Here is a 24,918-nt window from a genome sequence, read left to right on the forward strand (position 1 = left end):
AATGACAGTAAAGATGATCCAAAATCTTGGAAACAGAATGGAGAAAATACAAGAAATGTTTAACAAGGACCTAGAAGAACTAAAGAGCAAACAAACAGAGATGAACAACACAATAAATGAAATTAAAAATTCTCTAGAAGGGATCAATAGCAGAATAACTGAGGCAGAGGAACAGATAAGTGACCTGGAAGATAAAATAGGGGAAATAACTACTGCAGAGCAGAATAAAGAAAAAAGAATGAAAAGAATTGAGGACAGTCTCAGAGACCTCTGGGACAACATTAAATGCACCAACATTCGAATTATAGGGGTCCCAGAAGAAGAAGAGAAAAAGAAAGGGTCTGAGAAAATATTTCAACAGATTATAGTTGAAAACTTCCCTAATATGGGAAAGGAAATAGTTAATCAAGTCCAGGAAGCACAGAGAGTCCCACACAGGATAAATCCAAGGAAAAACACGCCAAGACACATATTAATCAAACTATCAAAAATTAAATACAAAGAACAAATATTAAAAGCAGCAAGGGAAAAACAACAAGTAACACACAAGGGAATCCCCATAAGGCTAACAGCTGATGTTTCAGCAGAAACTCTGCAAGCCAGAAGGGAGTGGCAGGACATATTTAAAGTGATGAAGGAGAAAAACCTACAACCAAGATTACTCTACCCAGCAAGGATCTCATTCAGATTTGACGGAAAAATTGAAAGCTTTACAGACAAGCAAAAGCTAAGAGAATTCAGCACCACCAAACCAGCTTTACAACAAATGCTAAAGGAACTTCTCTAGGCAGGAAACACAAGAGAAGGAAAAGACCTACAATAACAAACCCAAAACAATTAAGAAAGTGGTAATAGGAACATACATATCAAGAATTACCTTAAACATAAATGGATTAAATGCTCCAACCAAAAGGCACAGACTGGCTGAATGGATACAAAAACAAGACCCGTATATATGCTGTCTACAAGAGACCCACTTCAGACTAGGGACACATACAGACTGAAAGTGAGGGGATGGAAAAAGATATTCCATGCAAATGGAAATCAAAAGAAAGCTGGGATAGCAACTCTCATATCAGACAAAATAGACTTTAAAATAAAGAGTATTACAAGAGACAAAGAAGGACACTACATAATGATCAAGGGATTGATCCAAGAAGAAGATATAACAATTGTAAATATTTATGCACCCAACATAGGAGCACCTCAATACATAAGGCAAATACTAACAGTCATAAAAGGGGAAATAGACAGTAACAGAATCATAGTAGGGGACTTTAACACCCCACTTTCACCAATGGACAGATCATCCAAAACGAAAATAAATAAGGAAACACAAGCTTTAAATGATACATTAAACAAGATGGACTTAATTGATATTTACAGGACATTCCACCCAAAAACAACAGAATACACATTTTTCTCAAGTGCTCATGGAACATTCTCCAGGATAGATCATATCTTGGGTCACAAATCAAGCCTTGGTAAATTTAAGAAAATTGAAATCGTATCAAGTATCTTTTCCGACCACAAAGTTATGAGACTATATATCAATTACAGGAAAAGATCTGTAAAAAATACAAACACATGGAAGCTAAACAATACACTACTTAATAACCAAGTGGTCACTGAAGAAATCAAAGGGGAAATCAAAAAATACCTAGAAACAAATGACAATGGAGACACGACGACCCAAAACCTATGGGATGCAGCAAAAGCAGTTCTAAGAGGGAAGTTTATAGCAATACAATCCTACCTTAAGAAACAGGAAACATTTCAAACAAACAACCTAACCTTGCATCTAAAACAGTTAGAGAAAGAAGAACAAAAAAACCCCAAAGTTAGCAGAAGGAAAGAAATCATAAAGATCAGATCAGAAATAAATGAAAAAGAAATGAAGGAAACAATAGCAAAGATCAATAAAACTAAAAGCTGGTTCTTTGAGAAGATAAACAAAATTGATAAACCATTAGCCAGACTCATCAAGAGAAAAAGGGAGAAGACTCAAATCAATAGAATTAGAAATGAAAAAGGAGAAGTAACTACGGACACTGCAGAAATACAAACAATCATGAGAGATTACTACAAGCAACTCTATGCCAATAAAATGGACAACCTGGAAGAAATGGACAAATTCTTAGAAATGCACAACCTGCCGAGACTGAACCAGGAAGAAATAGAAAATATGAACAGACCAATCACAAGCACTGAAATTGAAACTGTGATTAAAAACCTTCCAACAAACAAAAGCCCAGGACCAGATGGCTTCACAGGCGAATTCTATCAAACATTTAGAGAAGAGCTAACACCTATCCTTCTCAAACTCTTCCAAAATATTGCACAGGGAGGAACACTCCCAAACTCATTCTATGAGGCCACCATCACCCTGATACCAAAACCAGACAAAGATGTCACAAAGAAAGAAAACTACAGGCCAATATCACTGATGAACATAGATGCAAAAATCCTCAACAAAATACTAGCAAACAGAATCCAACAGCACATTAAAAGGATCATACACCATGATCAAGTGGGGTTTATTCCAGGAATGCAAGGATTCTTCAATATATGCAAATCCATCAACGTGATACACCATATTAACAAACTGAAGGAGAAAAATCATATGATTATCTCAACAGATGCAGAGAAAGCTTTCGACAAAATTCAACACCCATTTATGATAAAAGCCCTGCAGAAAGTAGGCATAGAGGGAACTTTCCTCAACATAATAAAGGCCATATATGACAAACCCACAGCTAACATCGTCCTCCATGGTGAGAAACTGAAACCATTTCCACTAAGATCAGGAACAAGACAAGGTTGCCCACTCTCACCACTATTATTCAACATAGTTTTGGAAGTTTTAGCCACAGCTATCAGAGAAGAAAAAGATATAAAAGGAATCCAAATCGGAAAAGAATAAGTAAAGCTGTCACTGTTTGCAGATGACATGATACTATACATAGAGAATCCTAAAGATGCTACCAGAAAACTACTAGAGCTAATCAATGAATTTGCTAAAGTAGCAGGATACAAAATTAATGCACAGAAATCTCTTGCATTCCTATACACTAATGATGAAAATTTGAAAGTGAAATTAAGAAAACACTCCCATTTACCACTGCAACAAAAAGAATAAAATATCTAGGAATAAACCTACCTAAGGAGACAAAAGACCTGTATGCAGAAAATTATAAGACACTGATGAAAGAAATTAAAGATGATACAAATAGATGGAGAGATATACCATGTTCTTGGATTGGAAGAATCAACATTGTGAAAATGACTCTACTACCCATAGCAATCTACAGATTCAATGCAATCCCTATCAAACTACCACTGGCATTTTTCACAGAACTAGAACAAAAAATTTCACAATTTGTATGGAAACACAAAAGACCCCGAATAGCCAAAGCAATCTTGAGAACAAAAAATGGAGCTGGAGAAATCATTTTTTAAAAAGGTTTTTTTTAATGCTTGAAATTTCAAAACAGAATTGTAAACATTTCTGTGTCAAAGAAGAAATTGTGAAGTAGGAGGAATTTAAACTGAATGACAATAAAAACATACACATCAAAACATGTGACATGAGAGAGCAATGTAAAACAATATGACTGAGAGGAACAACAAACGCAAAAGTTGTTCCTCTGACAAGATTAACTACACACTGATAAACCCCTGACAAGATCGAGCAAGAAAGAACAGAGGAACTTCCTTCTTGCCTATAACAGAATAACTGTTTCTAGACTAGCCCTCCAGGCATAAAAATCATAAACTTGACAAAATACAGGAGGCAACTATTTTCAAGTGCTGGACAACAGACAGTATAAGACTGCTCCATGAGAAAAGGGAAACTGATGAAGTGATCCCCACACTTACCCTCACTTGTTTCAGGACAATTTCTCAAGCAGAAAGCAGAGAGCTAGAACTGAAACTGAGACGGCAGAGACTGACGTTAGGTGCAGCTAAACTAAATGGAATCCTCAGGCAGGGTGTCAGGAGGAAGATAGGCAGGCGTGGGGCGGGGAGGAGACTTCATGTCTACATGGGATGGTGCCACAAGTCCATACATAGCTAGGCTGCACATTTCAAGAGTGAGACTACCTGAGTTTTACCACAGAGCAGCCTCTAGTGGGTGAGATGACAACAGAGATACTAGAGGTCGAGCAATACTGGTGGCACTTACTTTCTGTTATTATTTTTATACTTGTATTATAGATACATGTGCCCTTGTCTTACTTGTGGGAGATATTCTCTTTGAAAAGAGAAATCATATTTATTAGCATCTTTGTATATGTCAAAACACTGGATTATTATCCAAAACAAACACACAATGCAAATTTCCTAACTATATAAATAATACAAGAAAAGCAAGGTAAAGAAAAATAATTAGTGCCAAATTTTTCTCTGTATATTCTGTCAATTCATCATTTTATACCTAAGAAATGAAAAACTATAGTAGCTACTCAAACAAATCACAAGCTATTTAAAAATCAGTATAAATCTAAAGGGAATCTGGGCAAAAGGATGAGCTAAAAATGAATATTCTGTTTAGAAGTTGGTGGATATTTAGTAAAATGCTGGGGAATATTATTCTAAATTATTAGAATATTATTCTAAAATGTTAGGGGAATAATATTCTAATTAGGAAGATTTGAGGACTACTATGAGAAAAGTTCAATACTGTATGTTATTCTACTTTAAAATATCTTTTTATTATCACTTTGCGATATGGTATTTAAGTTTAGGTGCTATAATAAACAACTATATGCCTGGCAGTAATTGTAAGAAAAGCTATCATTTTTATTCCACAAATTAGGCCTTCAACAAAAACTGATCCTTGCAATTCAAAAAATTTAACAGATACCAGTACCAGTTAATCTAACTAAACCCACAATACACATTCATTTTCTTTAAAGATTAAAGTTAGAAACTCTCAAAAATTATATAGCTCCCAACATTACTTCATGATAAAAACACTCAACAAACGAGGAGGAGAAGGGAACTAACTTACTCAATCTGATAAAGGGAATCTATAAAACACCCTCAGCTAATATCATACTTGTTAGTGAAAGACTGAATGCTTTCTCCCTAGGATCAGAAAGAAGATAAGGATGTTCATTCTCTCTATTTCTATTCAACACTGTACTGGAAGTTCTAGACAGGGCAACTGGGCAAGAAAATGAGATAAAAGACATGGGAGATTGAAAAGGAAGAAGGAAAATTATTTCTATGTGCAAATGACATGATCTTGTAGAAAACCCTAAGGAATCCATTAAAAAAAAAAACTATTAGAGCTAATAAATAAGTTCAGCTAGGTTACAATATACAAGATCATATAAAAAATCAATTTAATTTCTACACATTTTCAAGGTACGATCTGAAAATAAAACATTTAAAAAACAATCTCATTTACTATAGCATCAAAAAGAACAAAATACTTAGGAATAAAGTTAACAACAGAAGTCTAAGGCTTACATACTGAAAACATCATTGAAAAAAATTAAAGAAGACCTAAATAAATTTTTAAAATCTATGTTGATGGATTATAAGACTTAATATTGTTAAGATGACAGTACTCCCCAAACTGATTTGCAGATTCAATGTAATCCCTATGAAAACATAAGCTGGCCCTTCTTTGCAGAAATTGTCAAGTTAATTCTAAAATTCATACGGAAATTCAAGTGACCTAGAGTGGTCAAAACAATCCTGAGAAAGAAGAACAAACCTGGAAGACTCACAGTTCCCAATTTCAAAACTTACTGCAAAGCTGAAATAATTAAGATAGCATGGCACAAGCATAAAAATAGGCATACAGATGAATGGAATAAAAGTAAGAGTCCAGAAATAAACTCTTACATTTACAGTCAACTGATTTTCTACAAGGGTGCCAAGACAATTCAATGAGGGAAAGAGCAGTCTTTTCAATAAATGGTGCTTGAACAACTAGATATCCCATACACAAAAATTAACTCAAAACAGATCACAGAGCTAAATATAAGAGCTAAAACTATAAATCTCTTAGAAGGAAACATAGAGGTAAATCTTTTTGACCTTAGATTTGGCAATGGGTTCTTAGATATGACACCAGAAGCATACACAACAAAAGAGAAAATATGCAAATTGGACTTTATCAAAATTTTAAAATTTTGTGCTTCCAAGGACACTATGAAGAAAGTGAAAAGACACCTCATAGAATAGGAGAAAACATTTACAAACCAGAAATCTAATAAGGGTCCAGTATCCAGAGTACATAAAGAAAACTTACAACTCAACATTAAAAAGACAAATGCCATGATTAAAAAAGGGCAAATGATCTGAATAGATATTTTTCCAAAGAAAATATACAAATGGCCAACAGGCACATAAGAAATGCTCAACATCATTAGTCATCAGGGAAATAGAAATCAAAATAACAATGAATTGCTTCTTCACACCCACTAGGATGGCTATAAGAAAGATATGCATTGGTTAAGGATGTGGTGAAATTAGAACTCTCACATACATTGCTGGTGGGAATGTAAAATGATGAAGCCACTTTGGAAAACAGTCTGTTCGTTCCTCAAAAGATTAAACGTTGAATTACTATATGATCTAATAATTCCATTCCTATATGCTACACCCAAGAGGAATGTAGTATATGTCCACACAAAAACGTGTACATGAATGTTCATAGCTCATTATTCATATTAGCCAAAAGGTAAAACAGCCCAAAATCCATCCACTGATAGAGAAATAAAATGTGGTATACCCATACAATGGAATATTATTTGGCAATTAAAAGGAATAACGTACTGATACATACTACAACATGGAGGAACATCAAAAACATCATGCAACAGAAAGAAACCAGTCACAGGCCACATATTGCATGATTCCACTTACATGAAATGTCAGAATAGGCAAATTTATAGACAGAAAGTAGATCAGTGGTCGTCTACAGTTGAGGGGATTGAGGGAAAATGTGAAGTGACTGCTAACAGGTATAAGGTTTATTTTGGGGTGATTAAAATGTTCTAATATCAATTGTGGTAACAGCTGCACATCTCTGTGAATATACTAAAGACCACTGAATTGTACACTTTCAATGGATGAGTTGTATGGTATGTAAAATATATCTCAGTAAAAATGTTATAAAAAAATGCAGCTCAAAATCTGATGACTGGAAGAAGTCGGCACATATGAAGAGATTTTGCCTCAGATATCTGAAGTACAACAACCACAGATCACCTCCACTGCAGAGACTACTGGAATAAAAACTAATGATCCCTACAGTGATTTGGTTCTTTCTAAGACATAAATTTATATAATATATACTGTTTTCCTTCTAAGCATCTCATAGGTAAGTTTTTAGCCAAAAATATCTAGGCTGAGATACAGACATCTATAAAATTTCTCTAGGCTTAAATAATAATATTTTAAAATCAATTGTCTACTCGTGAATAGTGAATATATAAAAATTTTAAGAAGAAGAATAATCGGAATTAGTCTCATCATACAGCTGAAATAAAATTCGTAAGATGTGTCAGAGGGCTTCCCTGGTGGGAAGAATCCGCCTGCCAATGCAGGGGACACGGGTTCGAGCCCTGGTCCAGGAAGATCCCACATGCCGCAGAGCAACTAAGCCTATGCGCCACAACTACTGAGCATGTGCACCACAACTAACGAGGCTGTGCTCTACAGTCCACGAGCCACAACTACTGAGCCCACGTGCCACAACTACTGAAGCCCGCGCTCCACAACAAGAGAAGCCACCCCAATGAGAAGCCCACGCACCACAAGAGCAGGCCCCGCTCGCCGCAACTAGAGAAAGCCCACGTGCTGCAACGAAGACCCAACACAGCCAAAAATAAATAAATAAAAATAAATAATTAATTAAAAAAGATGTGTCGGACACAGTCATAGAATGGTATATATCATCTCAAACCATATCAACAATCGGTACAATGAAGACAAGAAAATCAGGATTCAGAGACATTAAGTAACTTGCCTATTCAGGGATTAGACAGCGAAGCTAGGATTTGAATTTAAGACTGCCTGTCTCTGAAACCTATGATCTTATACCATCTTATACTATTTCCTAACTTCAAGAAGGGATAAAGCATCCAACCGGACAACAGTAATTAAAGGGACTGACCACAAATATGTCCTAATATAAAAATTTTAAAGTTTAAAGGAACCTCAGAGAACATCTACTCCAAGAACCTCATTTTACAAATGACACAACACTTTGCAGTCTCTGATCAGCCTTGGCTATTTCCACTACTCTCTGGCCTCCAATGTAAATACTACAAGGTTGTCTGCAAATCCTTCCTGATAGCCTCAGCATAAATCAAATGAGAAATCATAGAAGAGCTATGTTTCAGTAAGTCATGGATGTGCTGAATAACTCCCCAAAATTGGTATTTTTAGACTATAATAAAAAATAAATTTTTCTGTTACTTGCCTTATGCAGAATTTTGGTTACACAGAATTTGTAATACTGCTTTATTGCTACCTTGAACTCTTACCTTTGTGACCACAAGAAACATAGTATAGAGGAACATAAGATTATGCCTTGATATTGCCAGATGCTTGGTTTGCTGGAATGTGAAGATAACTGACCCCAGCAGGGTTACCTTGGCAGGGCTGAAAATAAAACACATTTTAACTCAATAAGTAATAAATATTATTTATCTCTATATTTCTCAAACAGTATTCTCAAAATATTAATTTAATGAGTTATTAATAGATGTAACACAAAAATGAGTTCTGTAAATATAAAGTTTTGGAAATGCTGAGTTACATAAAGTTAAATACCTTTCTTCACAGCATAAAGTATCAAAGTTTAGAATGTTCATACATACCGTGACTTTCTGATAAAGAGAGTACGTTTCTATATGTAATATTTCTGAATTGACCACATAACACTTTTTCACAAAGGATTTGAAAGTCCCACATTCCACAGCATGATTTGGGAAAGGGATGTTAGCCCTGAAAAACCTTATAGTGCTAACCAAGCTCCTTGGGTGGGATGGGGGATGGAAAAGAAACCCCTGATTTGCAGCATTTCCTCATTTCCACGGTGTAAATACAGTCGCTCCGTGGTATTCGCAGGGAATTTGTTCCAGGACCCCCACACTCACCAAAATCCACTGATGCCCAAGTCCGTGATATAAAATGATGTAGTATTTACATATAACCTATGCACATCCTCCCACATACTTTAAATCATCTCGATTATTTATAATACCTAATATAATGTAAATGCTATGTAAATAGTTGTAATTACAGTATAAGTACTATGTAAACAGTTATCAGTACATGGCAAATTCAAGGTTTGCTTTCTGGAACTTTCTGGAATTTTCTTTCTAATAGTTTTGATCCACAGTTGGTTAATCCACAGATGCAGAAACCATGGATACAGAGGACCAACTGTACTCCCACAGCCCACTTCAGGCTGCTGTGTGGAATGGCTCTCATAAAACTGTGAGCCAGCTCCAGCACATCACTTAGCTAACTCCAGCACAAAATATTAGCATTAGCCAGTATATTAAAATTTAAAGTCTATAATAAGATGTTTATCTATTAACATATAACAAGCACTACTTTCATGTCATATATTGCCACATAAAGTATATCTCAGTAACAGATCATTTTCTAGCTCTTTATGCTTAAAACTAGAAAAAGATAAATAATAAACTCTTAGAATGCCATAGTATAAAATATGACAAATTTAAAAGCCCCTATAAACCACTTTATGAAAAATAAGTAGTTTGTTTAATCAGTACAAGCTAAGGATTGAGTTCAAAACACTTAGGTCTGGGTAACAGGGGTTTGGATCTTGCCTACCAATAACTGGGCAGCATTCCTGTTTTAGAACAGTGGTCCACAAACTTTTTGACTGTGCATCTCTAGTGGTAAAAGTGTTTTAAGACACTCCTTAATATATATCAATTAATTTATAAATTATGTACATGTACAACTGTATCATAAAATGTACACCAAACTGACTTTTAAAAGGATGCGATAAAAAATAAATAGTTAATTCCATTAAGACATTGTCTTAATGTCCTTTTGCTACTCTGTTTCTAATAGTTTGGTTTCTGAACCATAGTGCCTCATCATGGACATCTTAGCATACACATATTCTACTTTGGATTGTGTTCTCTTAGAGCATAAATTCAGAAGCAATGAATCTGAGGAGCACAGATTTTGTAAACAATAAATTGAAGCAGGGGATTGGAGCAGGCCTGGGATTTAGGAAAAAGTCAATGAGATTGGTTACTAAGATCAGAATGCATTCAGAAAATTCTTATACTTATTATATTAGTTTCCTGTGAACCTAGTAAATAAGCTATCTGCTTCCAAAATACAATGGTGGAATAAGCATAGGTAACAGCTATAGGCACTCCCACGCCAAAAGGGAGAAAACGGAAGGAAGAAAGTGATCACAGTCCTATGCAATTTCAAAATCCAGCAGGGCAAATTCCGGTAGGTTTCCAGACCCAGGAATAATCTTCTGTGGCCTGAGGCTCCATCCTCTGAGTTTACAGCTCTAATCTCTGCATTCATAGCTCTGGCTTTTGCACCTGTGACTCCAGCCTATGGGTCTGGCCTCAGGTTTCTAGGCCCGCAGCTCCCACCTTAAAGCCATTCTTCCTTTTCCCTGAATGGTAGTACATATCGACAGCTAAAAATTTTATCAGCCTGTTTCTACCTGTAGAATTTTGGGAGTCTGACTTCTATTTCATCTTGTCTCTGTCCCTTTCAGTCCAACCTGGCAGTGTTTCTGCTGATACAACACTTTCAAAAATCTTTTGGGTTTCCTATGCATGACACAGGGGATCCACGCCATCAGTCAAGATGGTTCTTCACAGATCTTTCCTGGATAATCTCATCTCTATTCCAGGCTTCTGCTATGGTAGCTGAATGGATCCATGAATCACATGCCTAATCTCTTTTAACACTAGCAAAAGTTGTCCAGCCACACCCTTAACTTTCTCTCCACAGCAGGCTTTTCCTAAGAATGACTCTCCTAATTTTATCATCTTTTGCAATCTGGATAGGCTGAGAATTTCCCAAATCATCAGGTCTTGGTTTCTTTGTTTAGCAGTTATTCCCTCCATTCAACTCTTTCCTCTCACACTTCACTGTAAGAAGCAAGAAGAAACCAGCTCAGATCGCCAACACTTTGCTTCTGAAACTCAACTGAATATCCAAGTTCAATGCTTACAGATTATGCTTTCCACACAACTGCAGCACATATAACTAAATCACCTTTCTTCCAGTTTCCAGTATCATGTTCCTCAATTCCTCGAAGACCTCACCAGCACCTCTAACATTCATATTTTTACCAACATTCTGTTTATTACAATATATGTATTCTCTAAGACCATACAGGCTTTTTCCACTATGCAAAAGTATTTGGTAATAAATATATGAAAACATATATATATATGCATACACAAAATATCATAATGGATCCCAATGATCTCACCTGACAAATTGTTAATCATTCATTCATTCACATAATATTTACTGTCTACTATGTGATAGGTGTTTAGGATATAAGAGCAATCAAAAAAGGCAAAATCCCTATACTTTGCTTCTTGTATTCTTTGAAGCATGGAGGAAAGCCAAAGGGAGAGAAAAATAAACATAATGAATAAGTAAATTATAAAATATGATAAATGCTGTGGGAGAAATAGAGGGAAGTGTAATTTTAAGCAGGGTAGCCCTCAATGAGAAGGCAAGCTTTGAGAAAATCCTTTGAGCAAAGTAGATAAGGGAGTTGGCCACCTGAGGAAACAGATTCTAGGCACAGAGAGAACTTAGTTTTAAACCAGACAACACCTGGCTTGCTCAAGGACAGAGTGCAGTGAGCAAGGGAGAGAACAGTAAGAGCTGAAGTCAGAGCAAATTAGGTGCGGGAGAGACACAGATCTTGGAGGGTCTCATAGGCCATCTGGGGAGTCACTGCAAGGTTCTGAACACAGGAGAATCACAATTTGATTTCAGTTTTACAGTCCCAAGAAATGTTTCATGGAAGACGTTTCAAAGCACATACTTGAAAAGAGAAAAATTTCCCCTGAATAACATTAATGCTTTATTTATAACTTATTATCGATCAAAGCTCCTTTGTTCTATTTCTAAACTACCTCATTCAAGCTTTAAGGGGTACATTCCAAGGTAAACATCCTGAAATCTACTGGTTCACTCAAACATATACTTCATCATTCATACTGCTTCTCAACCTTCATTTTTAATCCATTCTAATGAGTTTATTTTCACATGAAGACTTCCTCACCTTGCTTATTATGGCCACTAAATCCTAAGGCTGTCTTTATTGAATTGCGGGAATAGTAACTGTATTTCTCTATTTCATTTTCAGGTGCATCAGGGATACATTTGTGACTTATTTAAGACTGGGTCGGTGTCTTTAGAGAACACCTAATGATTAGATTCTCTTAAATGGGTGCAAAAGGTAGTCTGCATCGTACAAGCATAGAATGGGTTATTTCCTCTAATCTTTTTCTTATTTTTATTATGTATTGGGTTGGCCAAAAGGTTTGTTCAGTTTCTTCCGCAGATGGCTCTAGTAGCACTTAATTGTCTTTAACTTCATTCGAAACAATTTTGTTAGATTGTATGTGACAGCTGTCACATCAGCGTGCAGTTAAAAAAAGACTTATGAAAATTAGTGAATTTTTGTGTAGCCATTTTAACATTGAAGGTGGAAGAAAAAAAGCAACGTTTTCGGCATATTATGCTTTATTATTTCAAGAGAGGTAAAACGCAACTGAAACACAAAAAAAGATTTGTGCAGTATATGGAGAAGGTGCTGTGACTGACTGAACGTGTCAAAAGTGGACCATGAAGTTTCGTGCTGGAGATTTCTCGCTGGACGATGCTCCACAGTCGGGCAGACCAGTTGAAGTTGACAGAGACCAAATCGAAACATTAACTGAAAACAATCCACATTACACCATGCCGGAGACAGCTGACATACTCAAAATATCCAAATCAAGTGCTGAAAATCATTTGCACCAGCTTGGTTATGTTAATTGCTTTGGTGTTTGGGTTCCACATAAGTTAAGTGAAAAAAACCTTTTCGACCTTATTTCCGCAGGCAATTCTCTACTAAACGTAATGAAAATGTTCCATTTTTAAAACATATTGTGACGGGCGATGAAAAGTGGATACTGTACAATAATGTGGAACAGAAGAGATCGTGGGGCAAGTGAAATAAATCACCACCAACCAAACCAAAGGCCAATCTTCATCCAAAGAAGCTGATGTTGTGTATACGGTGGGATTGGAAGGGAGTCCTCTATTATGAGCTCCTTCCGGAAAACCAAAAGATTAATTCCAAGAAGTACTGCTCCCAGTTAGACCAACTGAAAGCAGCACTAGATGAAAAGTGTCCAGAATTAATCAACAGAAAATGCATAATCTTCCATCAGGATAACGCAAGACCGCATGTTTCTTTGATGACCAGGCAAAAACTGTTACAGCTTGGCTGGGAAGTTCTGATTCATCTGCCGTATTCACCAGACATTGCACCTTCGAATTTCCATTTACTTCGGTCTTTACAAAATTCTTTTAATGGAAAAAAATTTCAATTCCCTGGAAGACTGTAAAAGGCACCTGGAACAGTTCTTTGCTCAAAAACATAAAAAGTTTTGGGAAGATGAAATTACGAAATTGCCTGAAAAATGGCAGAAGGTAGTGGAACAAAAGGGTGAATACATTGTTCAATAAAGTTCTTGGTAAAAATGAAAAAAGTGTCTGTTTTTTTTAACTTAAAAACCGAAGGCACTTTTTGGCCAACCCAATAGTTAAATTCAACTCTCACTTTTAAAGCAACTAACAGGGCTTTATGATAACGTATTGACTGTTAACCATAAGCTTGACATTTTACTACCAGGAACTATGAATAATTTGAAATCTGGGTGAAAATTAATGAAAATGCCAAGAGCCTGCAATTGATTCCAGAGAATTCTGTTCCTATGTAGTTCTTGCTCCATAAATACACACTCTTCCCACAGTTCTACAGTTTTTGTTTGGTTTTATTTTCTAAGAGGAGGAACCCACAGAAAAAGGAATCAATATTTATTTTTAAAGCTACATTTAAGAGAGCAGACTTCTTGAAAAACTTAGGTTTCCTGGTTTTCTTCCCATTATCCTTTTATTTATTTGTTTGTTTGTTTCACCCACATTTAGAGATCCCAAAATGTTTTTTAAAATAAATTGGTAAGATCTAAGGATAAAAGGCCAAGTCTCAGTACAGTCTATACCAACTCACTAGGACATCTTCAGCCATTCATCAGCTTCTGGTTTCCAACAGCCTTTTACCAACTGCTCAAAATTCGTGATAATGCTACCACCTGCACCTAAAAAGAACAAGATAAAACAAGAATACTTAACCAAATTTTCTTGAGAAAATATATGAAATAAAGCCATAATTCTATCTTTTGACTTAAAATTCCAAGAGGATCTCCAAAATATGATTCTTGGGAGGGAGAAAAAAGTTGCCTTGTACATTTATGATACAGAGACAATTACAATTCTTTCATGGTAACTGTCTATTGTACTACAATTAAGGTTAAAATTGGGGCCTCGGACAGAGATGTGGCTAGAGGTTTGTTTCTGACCTGAAAAAGTAAACTCCTCTGCTTTATCATTTCCTTTTCTGATTTTAGTTTTAGGTGCAGTACACTGTAACAATAGATTGAGAAATTTATTCAGTTCCAACATACAATAAAGGTAGGTAATGCAGAGTGAACATGAACCCATAATCAATCACATTTACTATTTCAGGTTATTCAGGATGAAAAAAGCGAGAAAAAAATAAACAGAGCAAAGTTTTTTAATTACACGTGCCACATAATTTCTTATGTAAACTTGTTTTATTTATGATGGTGTCTACACCTTAATTAACTATGAATCCCTCTGGTTATGGCTGCTAATCAAACCAATAATAAATATGCTATTTTTAAGACAATCAGGCTCAAAAGAATGGCTGATGACTAGTACTAGTGAATAGTGCCAGTTTTGAATTAACTTTACCAGCCAACAGAAACAAGGCTTCCATCTTCCAAAAAAAGACTGTTATTAAAGTATGTGGTCCCCATTAATTTAACTAGAGAATTGTTCAGTAGTTGTAGTACACCAATAACAGAATATTTATGAACACATATTGTTAATATTACCTCGGGCCCATCCAATAGCTATCATGACTATCCAGCCATTTTTGTAATAGCTATTAGCATGGGTGACTCCACCTACTATTTTCCAAGTTCTGGTCACTTCCTTCATTCCCGCAGCCAAGAGTTGAACAGGTAGGAATGAATATCCCTGGGAAACAAGGTCACAGGGGCAAAAAAAAATCATATACCTGAAATTAAAATTTAAATATTTTAATACATGAGTGGAATCAGAAGAACAAAAATAAAAATCCAGAATATCAGCAATAACAATTTGATAAAACACAACACATGGAATTATCCATATACATGGAATTTGCCTGCAAGAAGACCACAGATTGGGTAAAGTCAATTTTTTTTTTTTTTTGGCTACTCCGTGCAGCATGTGGGATCTTAGTTCTCTGACCAGGGATCAAACCCGTGCCCCCTGCAGGGGAAGCACAGAATGTTAACCACTAGACCACCAGGGAAGTCCCAAAGTCAATTTTTTAAAATCACATGAAGCACATAAAATAATCTGCCAAAAAGTCATAATCAAAGGGGAATATAAATTTTGTACTTCTGAGTACTCTATAAATGCAAAACGTATTCACTGAGTTCCTAATTTGTGACTACACTAGTCTAGAAGCTAAGTGCTGAATCCACCAACAAAATTAAGCAAGTGTATAATCACTTCTGGTTTGGGGCTTCTCTAGGTAGAGTGTGCTGTCTTTGGAAAAGGAATTAGAAAAGGGACCTTAGTAGCTGAGCAAGGGACACCATTTCAACCCCACTTACATCTTCACCTGTGCCCCTTTGTGCATAAACTGCAACCTATACAGAGAAAGGTCATTGCTCTCAAGGAGACAGATTCACTCATGTTAAGGAAAAACTTATTTTCATATGGCTAAAAGAATATGAAGCTTGTTCTTCAGTTTAGTTGAGTAAGTTTAAGTTTTGACCAATTAAGTTGTAACGTTAGTTTAAGAATAATTCACTCCTCCTCAGGTGAATTATTTTTTGAAGCCTCATTTGTTCTAAACACCTGTTCAACAATTTAACAGTAGTGTTGATTGGAAAACACAGTACTTTTTCCCCCCATTCCTAAAATACTCTCTGGCAGACAATTTTGTGCTTAAAGCAGAACATTTATCTTGATACAGAATACACTGCAAGAAAGAAGTACTCTATCTCTTCTAAAAGAAGTTGTTAACCTTATCGTAATTCATGGCTCATTAAGTCCGAATTCCTAAAAGTATTCATGGAATATGAAATCCTGTTTGCCAAAACACTGCTTCAGAGACCCAATATAAGATGAAATGGTTTGTTCAGCCTGAAGCACCCTCTCTTCTTCAACTCCACTTACCAATTCCTTCCTATTCTTCAAGATGCCACTTAAATACTACCATATACATTGACTTTGGGAGTTTTGTTTTAGTTAATATTCTCAGTTCAGACTAAATTCTGATGGTTCTGTACAACTAAAACAATTGGTTCCTATACTTCAACATAGCTCTTTAGACATTTTTCTTTATAATATATAAAAGCTATAATACTCATAACAGTCCTTAGATGGCAGGAATCATTCATCTTGTTACCCCCTGAAACTCAGCATAATAAAAAGTAGCCCTGGACTTCCCTGGTGGCACAGTGGTTAAGAATCCGCCTGCCAATGCAGGGGACACGGGTTCGAGCACTGGTCCGGGAAGATCCCACATGCCACGGAGAAACTAAACCTATGTGCCACAACTACTGAGCCTGCACTCTAGGGCCCAAGAGCCACAACTACTGAGCCCACATGCCACAACTACTGAAGCCTGTGGGCCTAGAGGCTGTGCTCCGCAACAAGAGAAGCCACCACAATGAGAAGCCCACGCACCACAACGAAGAGTAGCCACTGCTCGGCACAACTAGAGAAAGCCCATGCGCAGCAATGAAGACCCTACGCAGCCAAAAATAAATAAATAAATAAATAAATGTATTTTTAAAAAAACAGTAGGCTTGAGTTAAATCATTTATTAGCAGTTAAAAAATTAGCAGGAGGCAAAACAAAATATATCAAATCAAAGAATCATTTGATAATTAAAGAGTTTGAGACAAAGGAATAAATTATCTAAAAGTAGTAAAAAGCTTTTCAAAAATGACTGGTATTATATAAAATCTTTAATGTTCATATAACATTTTGAAAGCCTCTATACAAGTCTCTCTTTAAATATGGAACAAATTTCCAGGAAGTTGGCTAGGTGCCAGGGGCAAAAAAAAAGTTACGCCTAAGCAATTTTTAAATGTATTTTTAAATAAAATAAAAATATTTTGGTATCCACTCTAGATTAGATTAAGACAGGGAGATCTGGTTTCACTTTAGCAGCAACGAATGCTCAAAATACTCAAACAAAAAAACAACAAAACAAAAATAATACAAACGACCCCATTTTCATTCTCTACACCAAGACTATCTTCAACATGAGTTAAAAGGCTACACTATTACAAGAGCAATCTTGGACTTCTTTTTTTTTTTTTTGGCTGTGTCACGGGGCATGCGGGATCTTAGTTCTCCAACTAGGGTTAAACCCCGTGCCCCCTGCAGTGGAAGCACAGAGTCTTAACCACTGGACCACCAGGGAAGTCCCAATCTTGGACTTTTTATATTCAACTATGTGACATTATGGCATATGGTCTAAAATTTGTAATTATTGCTATTGCTAATAAATAAGTCTTTATTGCGTCAATCAGATACAGTAAGTCCCCTACATCTGAACCTTCAAGTTGCGAACTTTCAAAGATGTGAACGTGCGTTCCCATGTCCAATCACATAAGGTAGTTCACGTGTCTGGCACACATTGTCACATGCATACGTCCTCTACAAGTGGTTGTGTTCTGTGTAATTTACTGCACAGTACTATATAGAGTACAGTAGTACAGTATCTTTATTTCAAGCCCAGGATATCCGGGAGCAAGCGTTAAAAGCAGCAGTGATGTAGCTGGTACTGCTAAGAAGAGCCAAGCAATAAGGACGGAAACAAAAGTAAAACAATTGAGTGGAGTGAGGCGAAAAGATGGTAGATGTCGTTCGTTCTTATAACACGAATCGTTCAACCATCGGCATGATTCTAAAGAACAAGGACAAGATCATGTAACACGAAGTCTGCTGTGCCGAAGATGTCGACAATAATATCGAAGAAGCGTGGAAAAGTGATGGAGGAGATGGAGAAACTTCTCAGTGTGTGGATGCAGGATCAGCATCAGCGTCAAGTCCCGCTCAGCTTAATGCTGATTCAAGAGAAAGCTAAAAGCCATCATGAAGACTTGAAGAAGAAACATGGCGAAGAATCAGAGGGCACACCTTTTAATGCCAGCCATGGCTGGTTTCATCAGTTTAAGGCAGAGCCAACCTTCACAACGTAAAAGTAAGTGGCGAGGCAGCAAGTGCAGATACGGTAGCTGCCCGAGAATTTCCTGAAACACTTCAAGAAATTATTGATGAAGGTGCATATTTACCCAAGCAGGTTTTTAATGTGGATGAGACAGGACTGTACTGGAAGAGGATGCCAAACTGAAGTTACATCAGTAAGGAGGAAGAGTTGATGTCAGGCTATAAAGCAGCAAAGTATAGGCCAACTCTGTTGTTTGGTGGCAATGCTTCCGGCGATATGAAGCTGAAGCCTCTCTTAGTTTATCATTCAGAGAACCCAAGAACCCTTAAACACATAGCCAAGGGCTCTCTTCCTGTTGTGTGGAAGAGTAATAACCCTAAGCCTGAGTTACACAGGCCATTTTCCAGGACTGGTTTTTCTAGCACCTTAGCCCAGAGGTAGAGAAATATTGCTTGGCAAAGGACATCCCATTCAACATTCTTTTGCTGCTCCGGGCCACCCCCCATTCATGGATGACTTTCATCCCAACCTCAAAGTAGTGCATCTGTCACCAAATACTATGTTGCTCATCCACCCTATGGACCAGGGAGTTATACCAACTTTCAAGAAATATTATTTACATCACACTTTTCATCAGGCAGTAAAGGCGAGTGATGGATCAGGAACAACCCTGCAACATTCTTGGAAGGACTATAACATCTACAAGGTCATAAAAAATATCAACTTTGCTTGGCGTGAGGTTATGGCCATCACCATGACTGGGGTTTGGAAGAACCTATGCCCACAGTTTGTTCACGATTTTCGTGGATTTGAGAAGGTGGATGAGGAGTCCAAAGAGGTCTTCAGCAACTTAGTGACCCTCAGCAAGTAGCTGGCGCTAGATCTCCAAGAGGACGACTTCAATGAACTCCTTGCTATGCAACATGAGGAGCTTACTAATGAAGACCTGATGGAACTGGAGGCCCAGAGAAAGGACAAAGAGAGACAAGAGGAAGAAAAAGTAACTGAAGAACTGAAGAGATTCATGACGCAGGAAATGGCAAGGGGATTTTCTTTATTTGAGGAGGCACTGTTAGTCCTACCCAGACATCACTGGATTGCTTTTTCAAGAGAGTAGATAGAACTGAATCCAGAAAGGAACCAGGACCTGTGCCATCAACGTCAGGCCTGAGTGAAATTGCAGCTTGCCCTCTGTCTCCTATTGCTGATGATCCTTCAGCTCTGCCATCTCCCACCTCCTCTCCCTCTTCCAGTCGGTAACTCTTCTTGCTTGTTCACTCGGTGCCAATCCCTGTATGCCAGCTCTTGTACAGTACAACTGTACTTTTCAAGGTACTGTACTGTAAGATTTTAAATGTTTTCTTTATTTTTGTGTTTGTTTTTTATGTATTATTTGTGGAAAAGTATTATACACCTATTACAGTACAGTACTATATAGCCAATTGTTAGTTACATACCTAGGCTAACTTTGTTGGACTTACAAACAAGTTGCACTTAAGAACCAGCTCTCAGAACTGAACTCATTTGTATGTAGGGGACCTATCGTATTTCTAAAGTATACCTATAATACGCTAATATTTTAAACAGAAAACAGTTCTTGTTTCAATTGTTAAATAGCCACAGGGCAAAAGAACAACTGTTTATTGTGCTCAGCAGACTTACAAGTAAGCAGATCAGACCAGTGGTGCCCTAAATAGCCATTCCTGCTCTATAACACAAGTCACCTTTTTAAAATTCCTTCAATGACTCACTCAACACGCATTAAGAAATCATCATGTCCCTCCTTCTGTAAAGATTACAATTTCATCTTAAACTAAAATTGTAACATCTATGGAACTTTCAACTTGTAAAGTGCTTAAAGAAAACATATCAGAAATGAAGGACTAGAACACATCAGACATGAAATGGAACGAGAAGGCAATTTATTTCTCATACATTTTTAAGTCTAAGTGACTTAATCTAAGTGATTAACATAGAGAAAAAAATGACAAAGAAGAGTGTTAAATAACAGAAGTTAGTCTAAAACAAGATACAGGAATTCAGCTTGGTGGTTTGACAGAGGAATGTGCAGTCCCAGCTCTGCCCCTTCCTCCGGCCGTTTTCTTGTAAACAAGGTATCCTCGGGAAGCTCTGTGGGAGGCTTGCTTTAGGGTCTTGGTGTTCTGGCCATGTGTCAGGCCTAAGCCTCTTAGGTGGGAGAGCCAAGTTTAGAACACTGGACCACCAGAGACCTCCTAGCCCCATGTAATAACAATCGGCAAAAGCTCTCCAAGAGATCTCCATCTCAATGCAAAGACCTGGCTCCACTCAAAGATCAGCAAGCTCCAGTGCTGGACACCCCATGCCAAACAACTAGCAAGACTGGAACACAACCTCACCCATTAGCAGAGAGGCTGCCTAAAATCATAATAAGTTCACAGACACCCCAAAACACAACACCGGACATGGTCTTGCACACAAGAAAGACAAAATCCAGCCTCAACCACCAGAACACAGGTACCAGTCCCCTCCACCAGGAAGCCTACACAACCCACTGAACCAACCTTACCCACTGGAGGCAGACACCAAAAACAACGGCAACTACAAACCCACAGACTGCTAAACGGAGACCCCACACGCAGTAAGTGAAGCAAAATGAGAAGGCAGAGAAATACTCAGCAGATGAAGGAGCAAAGTAAAAACCCACCAGACCAAACAAATGAAGAGGAAATAGGCAGTCTACCTGAAAAAGAATTCAGAGTAATAATAGTAAAGATGATCCAAAATCTTGGAAATAGAATGGAAAAAATACAAGAAACGTTTAACAAGGACCTAGAAGAACTAAAGAGCAAACAAACAATGATGAACAACACAATAAATGAAGTTAAAAATTCTCTAGAAGGAATCAATAGCAGAATAACTGAGGCAGAAGAAAGGATAAGTGACCTGGAAGATAAAATAGTGGAAATAACTACCACAGAGCAGAATAAAGAAAAAAGAATGAAAAGAATTGAGGACATTCTCAGAGACCTCTGGGACAACATTAAACGCACCAACATTCGAATTATAGGGGTCCCAGAAGAATAAGAGAAAAAGAAAGGGTCTGAGAAAATATTTCAACAGATTATAGTTGAAAACTTCCCTAATATGGGAAAGGAAATAGTCAATCAAGTCCAGGAAGCGCAGAAAGTTCCATACAGGATAAATCCAAGGAGAAACACGCCAAGACACATATTAATCAAACTATCAAAAATTGAATACAAAGAAAAAATATTAAAAGCAGCAAGGGAAAAGCAACCAATAACGTACAAGGGAATCCCCATAAGGTTAACAGCTGATCTTTCAGCAGAAACTCTGCAAGCCAGAAGGGAGTGGCAGGACATATTTAAAGTGATGAAAGGGAAAAACCTACAACCAAGATTACTCTACCAGGCAAGGATCTCATTCAGATTCAATGGAGAAATTAAAACCTTTACAGACAAGCAAAAGCTAAGACAATTCAGTACCACCAAACCAGCTTTACAACAAATGCTAAAGGAACTTCTCTAGGCAGCAAACACAAGAGACGGAAAAGACCTACAATAACAAACCCAAAACAATTAAGAAAATGGTAATAGGAACACACATAGATAATTACCTTAAATGTAAATGGCTTAAATGCTCCAAACAAAAGACACAGACTGGCTGAATGGATACAAAAACAAGACCCGTATATATGCTGCCTACAAAAGACCCACTTCAGACCTAGGGACACGTACAGACTGAAAGTGAGAGGATGGAAAAAGATATTCCATGCATGGAAATCAAAAGAAAGCTGGGGTAACGATACTCATATCAGATAAAATAGACTTTAAAATAAAGACTATTACAACAGACAAAGAAGGACACTACATAACGATCAAGGGATCAATCCAAGAAGAAGATATAACAATTGTAAATGCGTATGAACCCAGAATAGGAGCACCTCAATACATAAGGCAAATGCTAACAGCCACAAAAGGGGAAATCGACAGTAGCACAATAATAGTAGGAGACTTTAACACCCCACTTTCACCAATGGACAGATCATCCAAAATGAAAATAAATAAGAAAATGCAAGCTTTAAATGACACATTAAACAAGATGGACTTAATTGATATTTATAGGACATTCCATCCAAAAACAACAGAGTAAACACTCTTCTCAAGTGCTCATGGAACATTCTCCAGGATAGATCATATCTTGGGCCACAAATCAAGCCTTGGTAAACTTAAGAAAATTGAAATCCCATCAAGTATCTTTTCTGACCACAACGCTATGAGACTAGATATCAATTACAGGAAATATCCTGTAAAAAAATACAAACACATGGAGGCTAAACAATACACTACTAAATAACCAAGAGATCACTGAAGAAATCAAAAAGGAAATCAAAAAATACCTAGAAACAAATGACAATGAAAACACGATGACCCAAAACCTATGGGATGCAGCAAAAGCAGTTCTAAGAGGGAAGCTTATAGCAATACAATCCTACCTCAAGAAGCAAGAAACATCTCAAATAAACGACCTAACCTTACACCTAAAGCAATTAGAGAAAGAAGAACAAAAAAAAAAAAAGTTAGAAGAAGGAAAGAAATCATAAAAATGAGATCAGAAATAAATGAAAAAGAAATGAAGGACATAAGAGCAAAGATCAGTAAAACTAAAAGCTGGTTCTTTGAGAAGATAAAATTGATAAACCATTGGCCAGACTCTTCAAGAAAAAAGGGAAAAGGCTCAAATCAACACAATTACAAATGAAAACGGAGAAGTAACAACTGACACTGCAGAAATACAAAGGACCATGAGAGATTACTACAAGCAACTGTATGCCAATAAAATGGACAACCTGGAAGAAATGGGCAAACTCTTGGAAAAGCACAACCTTCCGACTGAACCAGGAAGAAACAGAAAATATAAACAGACCAGTCACAAGCACTGAAATTGAAACTGTGATTAAAAATCTTCCAACAAACAAAAGCTTAGGACCAGATGGCTTCACAGGCGAATTCTATCAACATTTAGAGAAGAGCTAACACCTATCCTTCTCAAATTCTTCCAAAATATAGCAGAAGGAGGAACACTCCCAAACGCATTCTACAAGGCCACCATCACCTAATACCAAAACCAGACAAAGATGTCACAAAGAAAGAAAACTACAGGCCAATATCACTGATGAACACAGATGTAAAAATCCTCAACAAAAAACTAGCAATCAGAATCCAACAGCACATTAAAAGGATCATACACCATGATCAAGTGGGGTTTATTCCAGGAATGCAAGGATCCTTCAATATATGCAAATCAATCAACGTGATACATCATATTAACAAACTGAAGGAGAAAAACCATATGATCATCTCAATAGATGCAGAGAAAGCTTTCGACAAAATTCAACACCCATTTATGATAAAAGCCCTGCAGAAAGTAGGCATAGAGGGAACTTTCCTCAACATAATAAAGGCCATATATGACAAACCCACAGCCAACATTGTCCTCAGTGGTGAAAAACTGAAACCATTTCCACTAAGATCAGGAACAAGACAAGGTTGCCCACTCTCACCACTATTATTCAACATAGTTTTGGAAGTGTTAGCCACAGCAATCAGAGAAGAAAAAGAAATAAAAGGAATCCAAATCGGAAAAGGAGAAGTAAAGCTGTCACTGTTTGCAGATGACATGATACTATACATACAGAATCATAATGATGCCACCAGGAAACTACTAGAGCTAATCAATGAAGTTCATAAAGTAGCAGGACACAAAATTACTGCACAGAAATCTCTTGCATTCCTGTACACTAATGACAAAAATCTGAAAGAAAAATTAAGAAAACACTCCCATTTACCACTGCAATAAAAAGAATAAAATACCTAGGAATAAACCTACCTAAGGAGACAAAAAACCTGTATGCAGAAAACTATAAGACATTGATGAAAGAAACAGATGGAGAGACATACCATGCTCTTGGAATGGAAGAATCAACACTGTGAAAATGACTATACTACCCAAAGCGATCTACAGATTCAATACAATCCCTATCAAACTACCAATGGCATTTTTTACAGAACTAGAACAAAAAACTTCACAATTTGTATGGAAACACAAAAGACCCTGAATAGCCAAAGCAATATTGAGAAAGAAAAATGGAGCTGGAGGAATCAGGCTCCCTGACTTCAGACTATACTACAAAGCTACAGTAATCAAGACAGTATGGTACTGGCAGAAAAACAAAAATATAGATCAACGGAACAGGATAGAAAGCCCAGAGATAAACCCATGCACATATGGTCACCTTATCTTCGATAAAGGAGGCAAGAAAATACAATGGAAAAAAGACAGCCTCTTCAATAAGTGGTGCTGGGAAAACTGGACAG

General features: G+C 36.9%; 1 protein-coding gene across 1 annotated transcript in view; it reads right to left on the reverse strand.

Moving 5' to 3' along the window:
* Positions 1-24,918, reverse strand: part of TMEM38B (transmembrane protein 38B) — a 67,420-nt gene that overhangs the window by 12,877 nt on the left and 29,625 nt on the right. The window contains exons 3-5 of the mRNA XM_082471218.1: positions 15,195-15,379; positions 14,288-14,375; positions 8,511-8,628 (exon numbers count right to left, since the gene is read on the reverse strand). Of these exons, the coding sequence (XP_082327344.1) occupies positions 8,511-8,628; positions 14,288-14,375; positions 15,195-15,379 (391 nt within the window). The remainder of the gene's footprint in view (positions 1-8,510; positions 8,629-14,287; positions 14,376-15,194; positions 15,380-24,918) is intronic.

The sequence above is a fragment of the Balaenoptera physalus genome, assembly GCF_965194825.1.
Source record: "Balaenoptera physalus genome assembly, chromosome: 7".
NCBI classification, from domain to species: domain Eukaryota; kingdom Metazoa; phylum Chordata; class Mammalia; order Artiodactyla; family Balaenopteridae; genus Balaenoptera; species Balaenoptera physalus.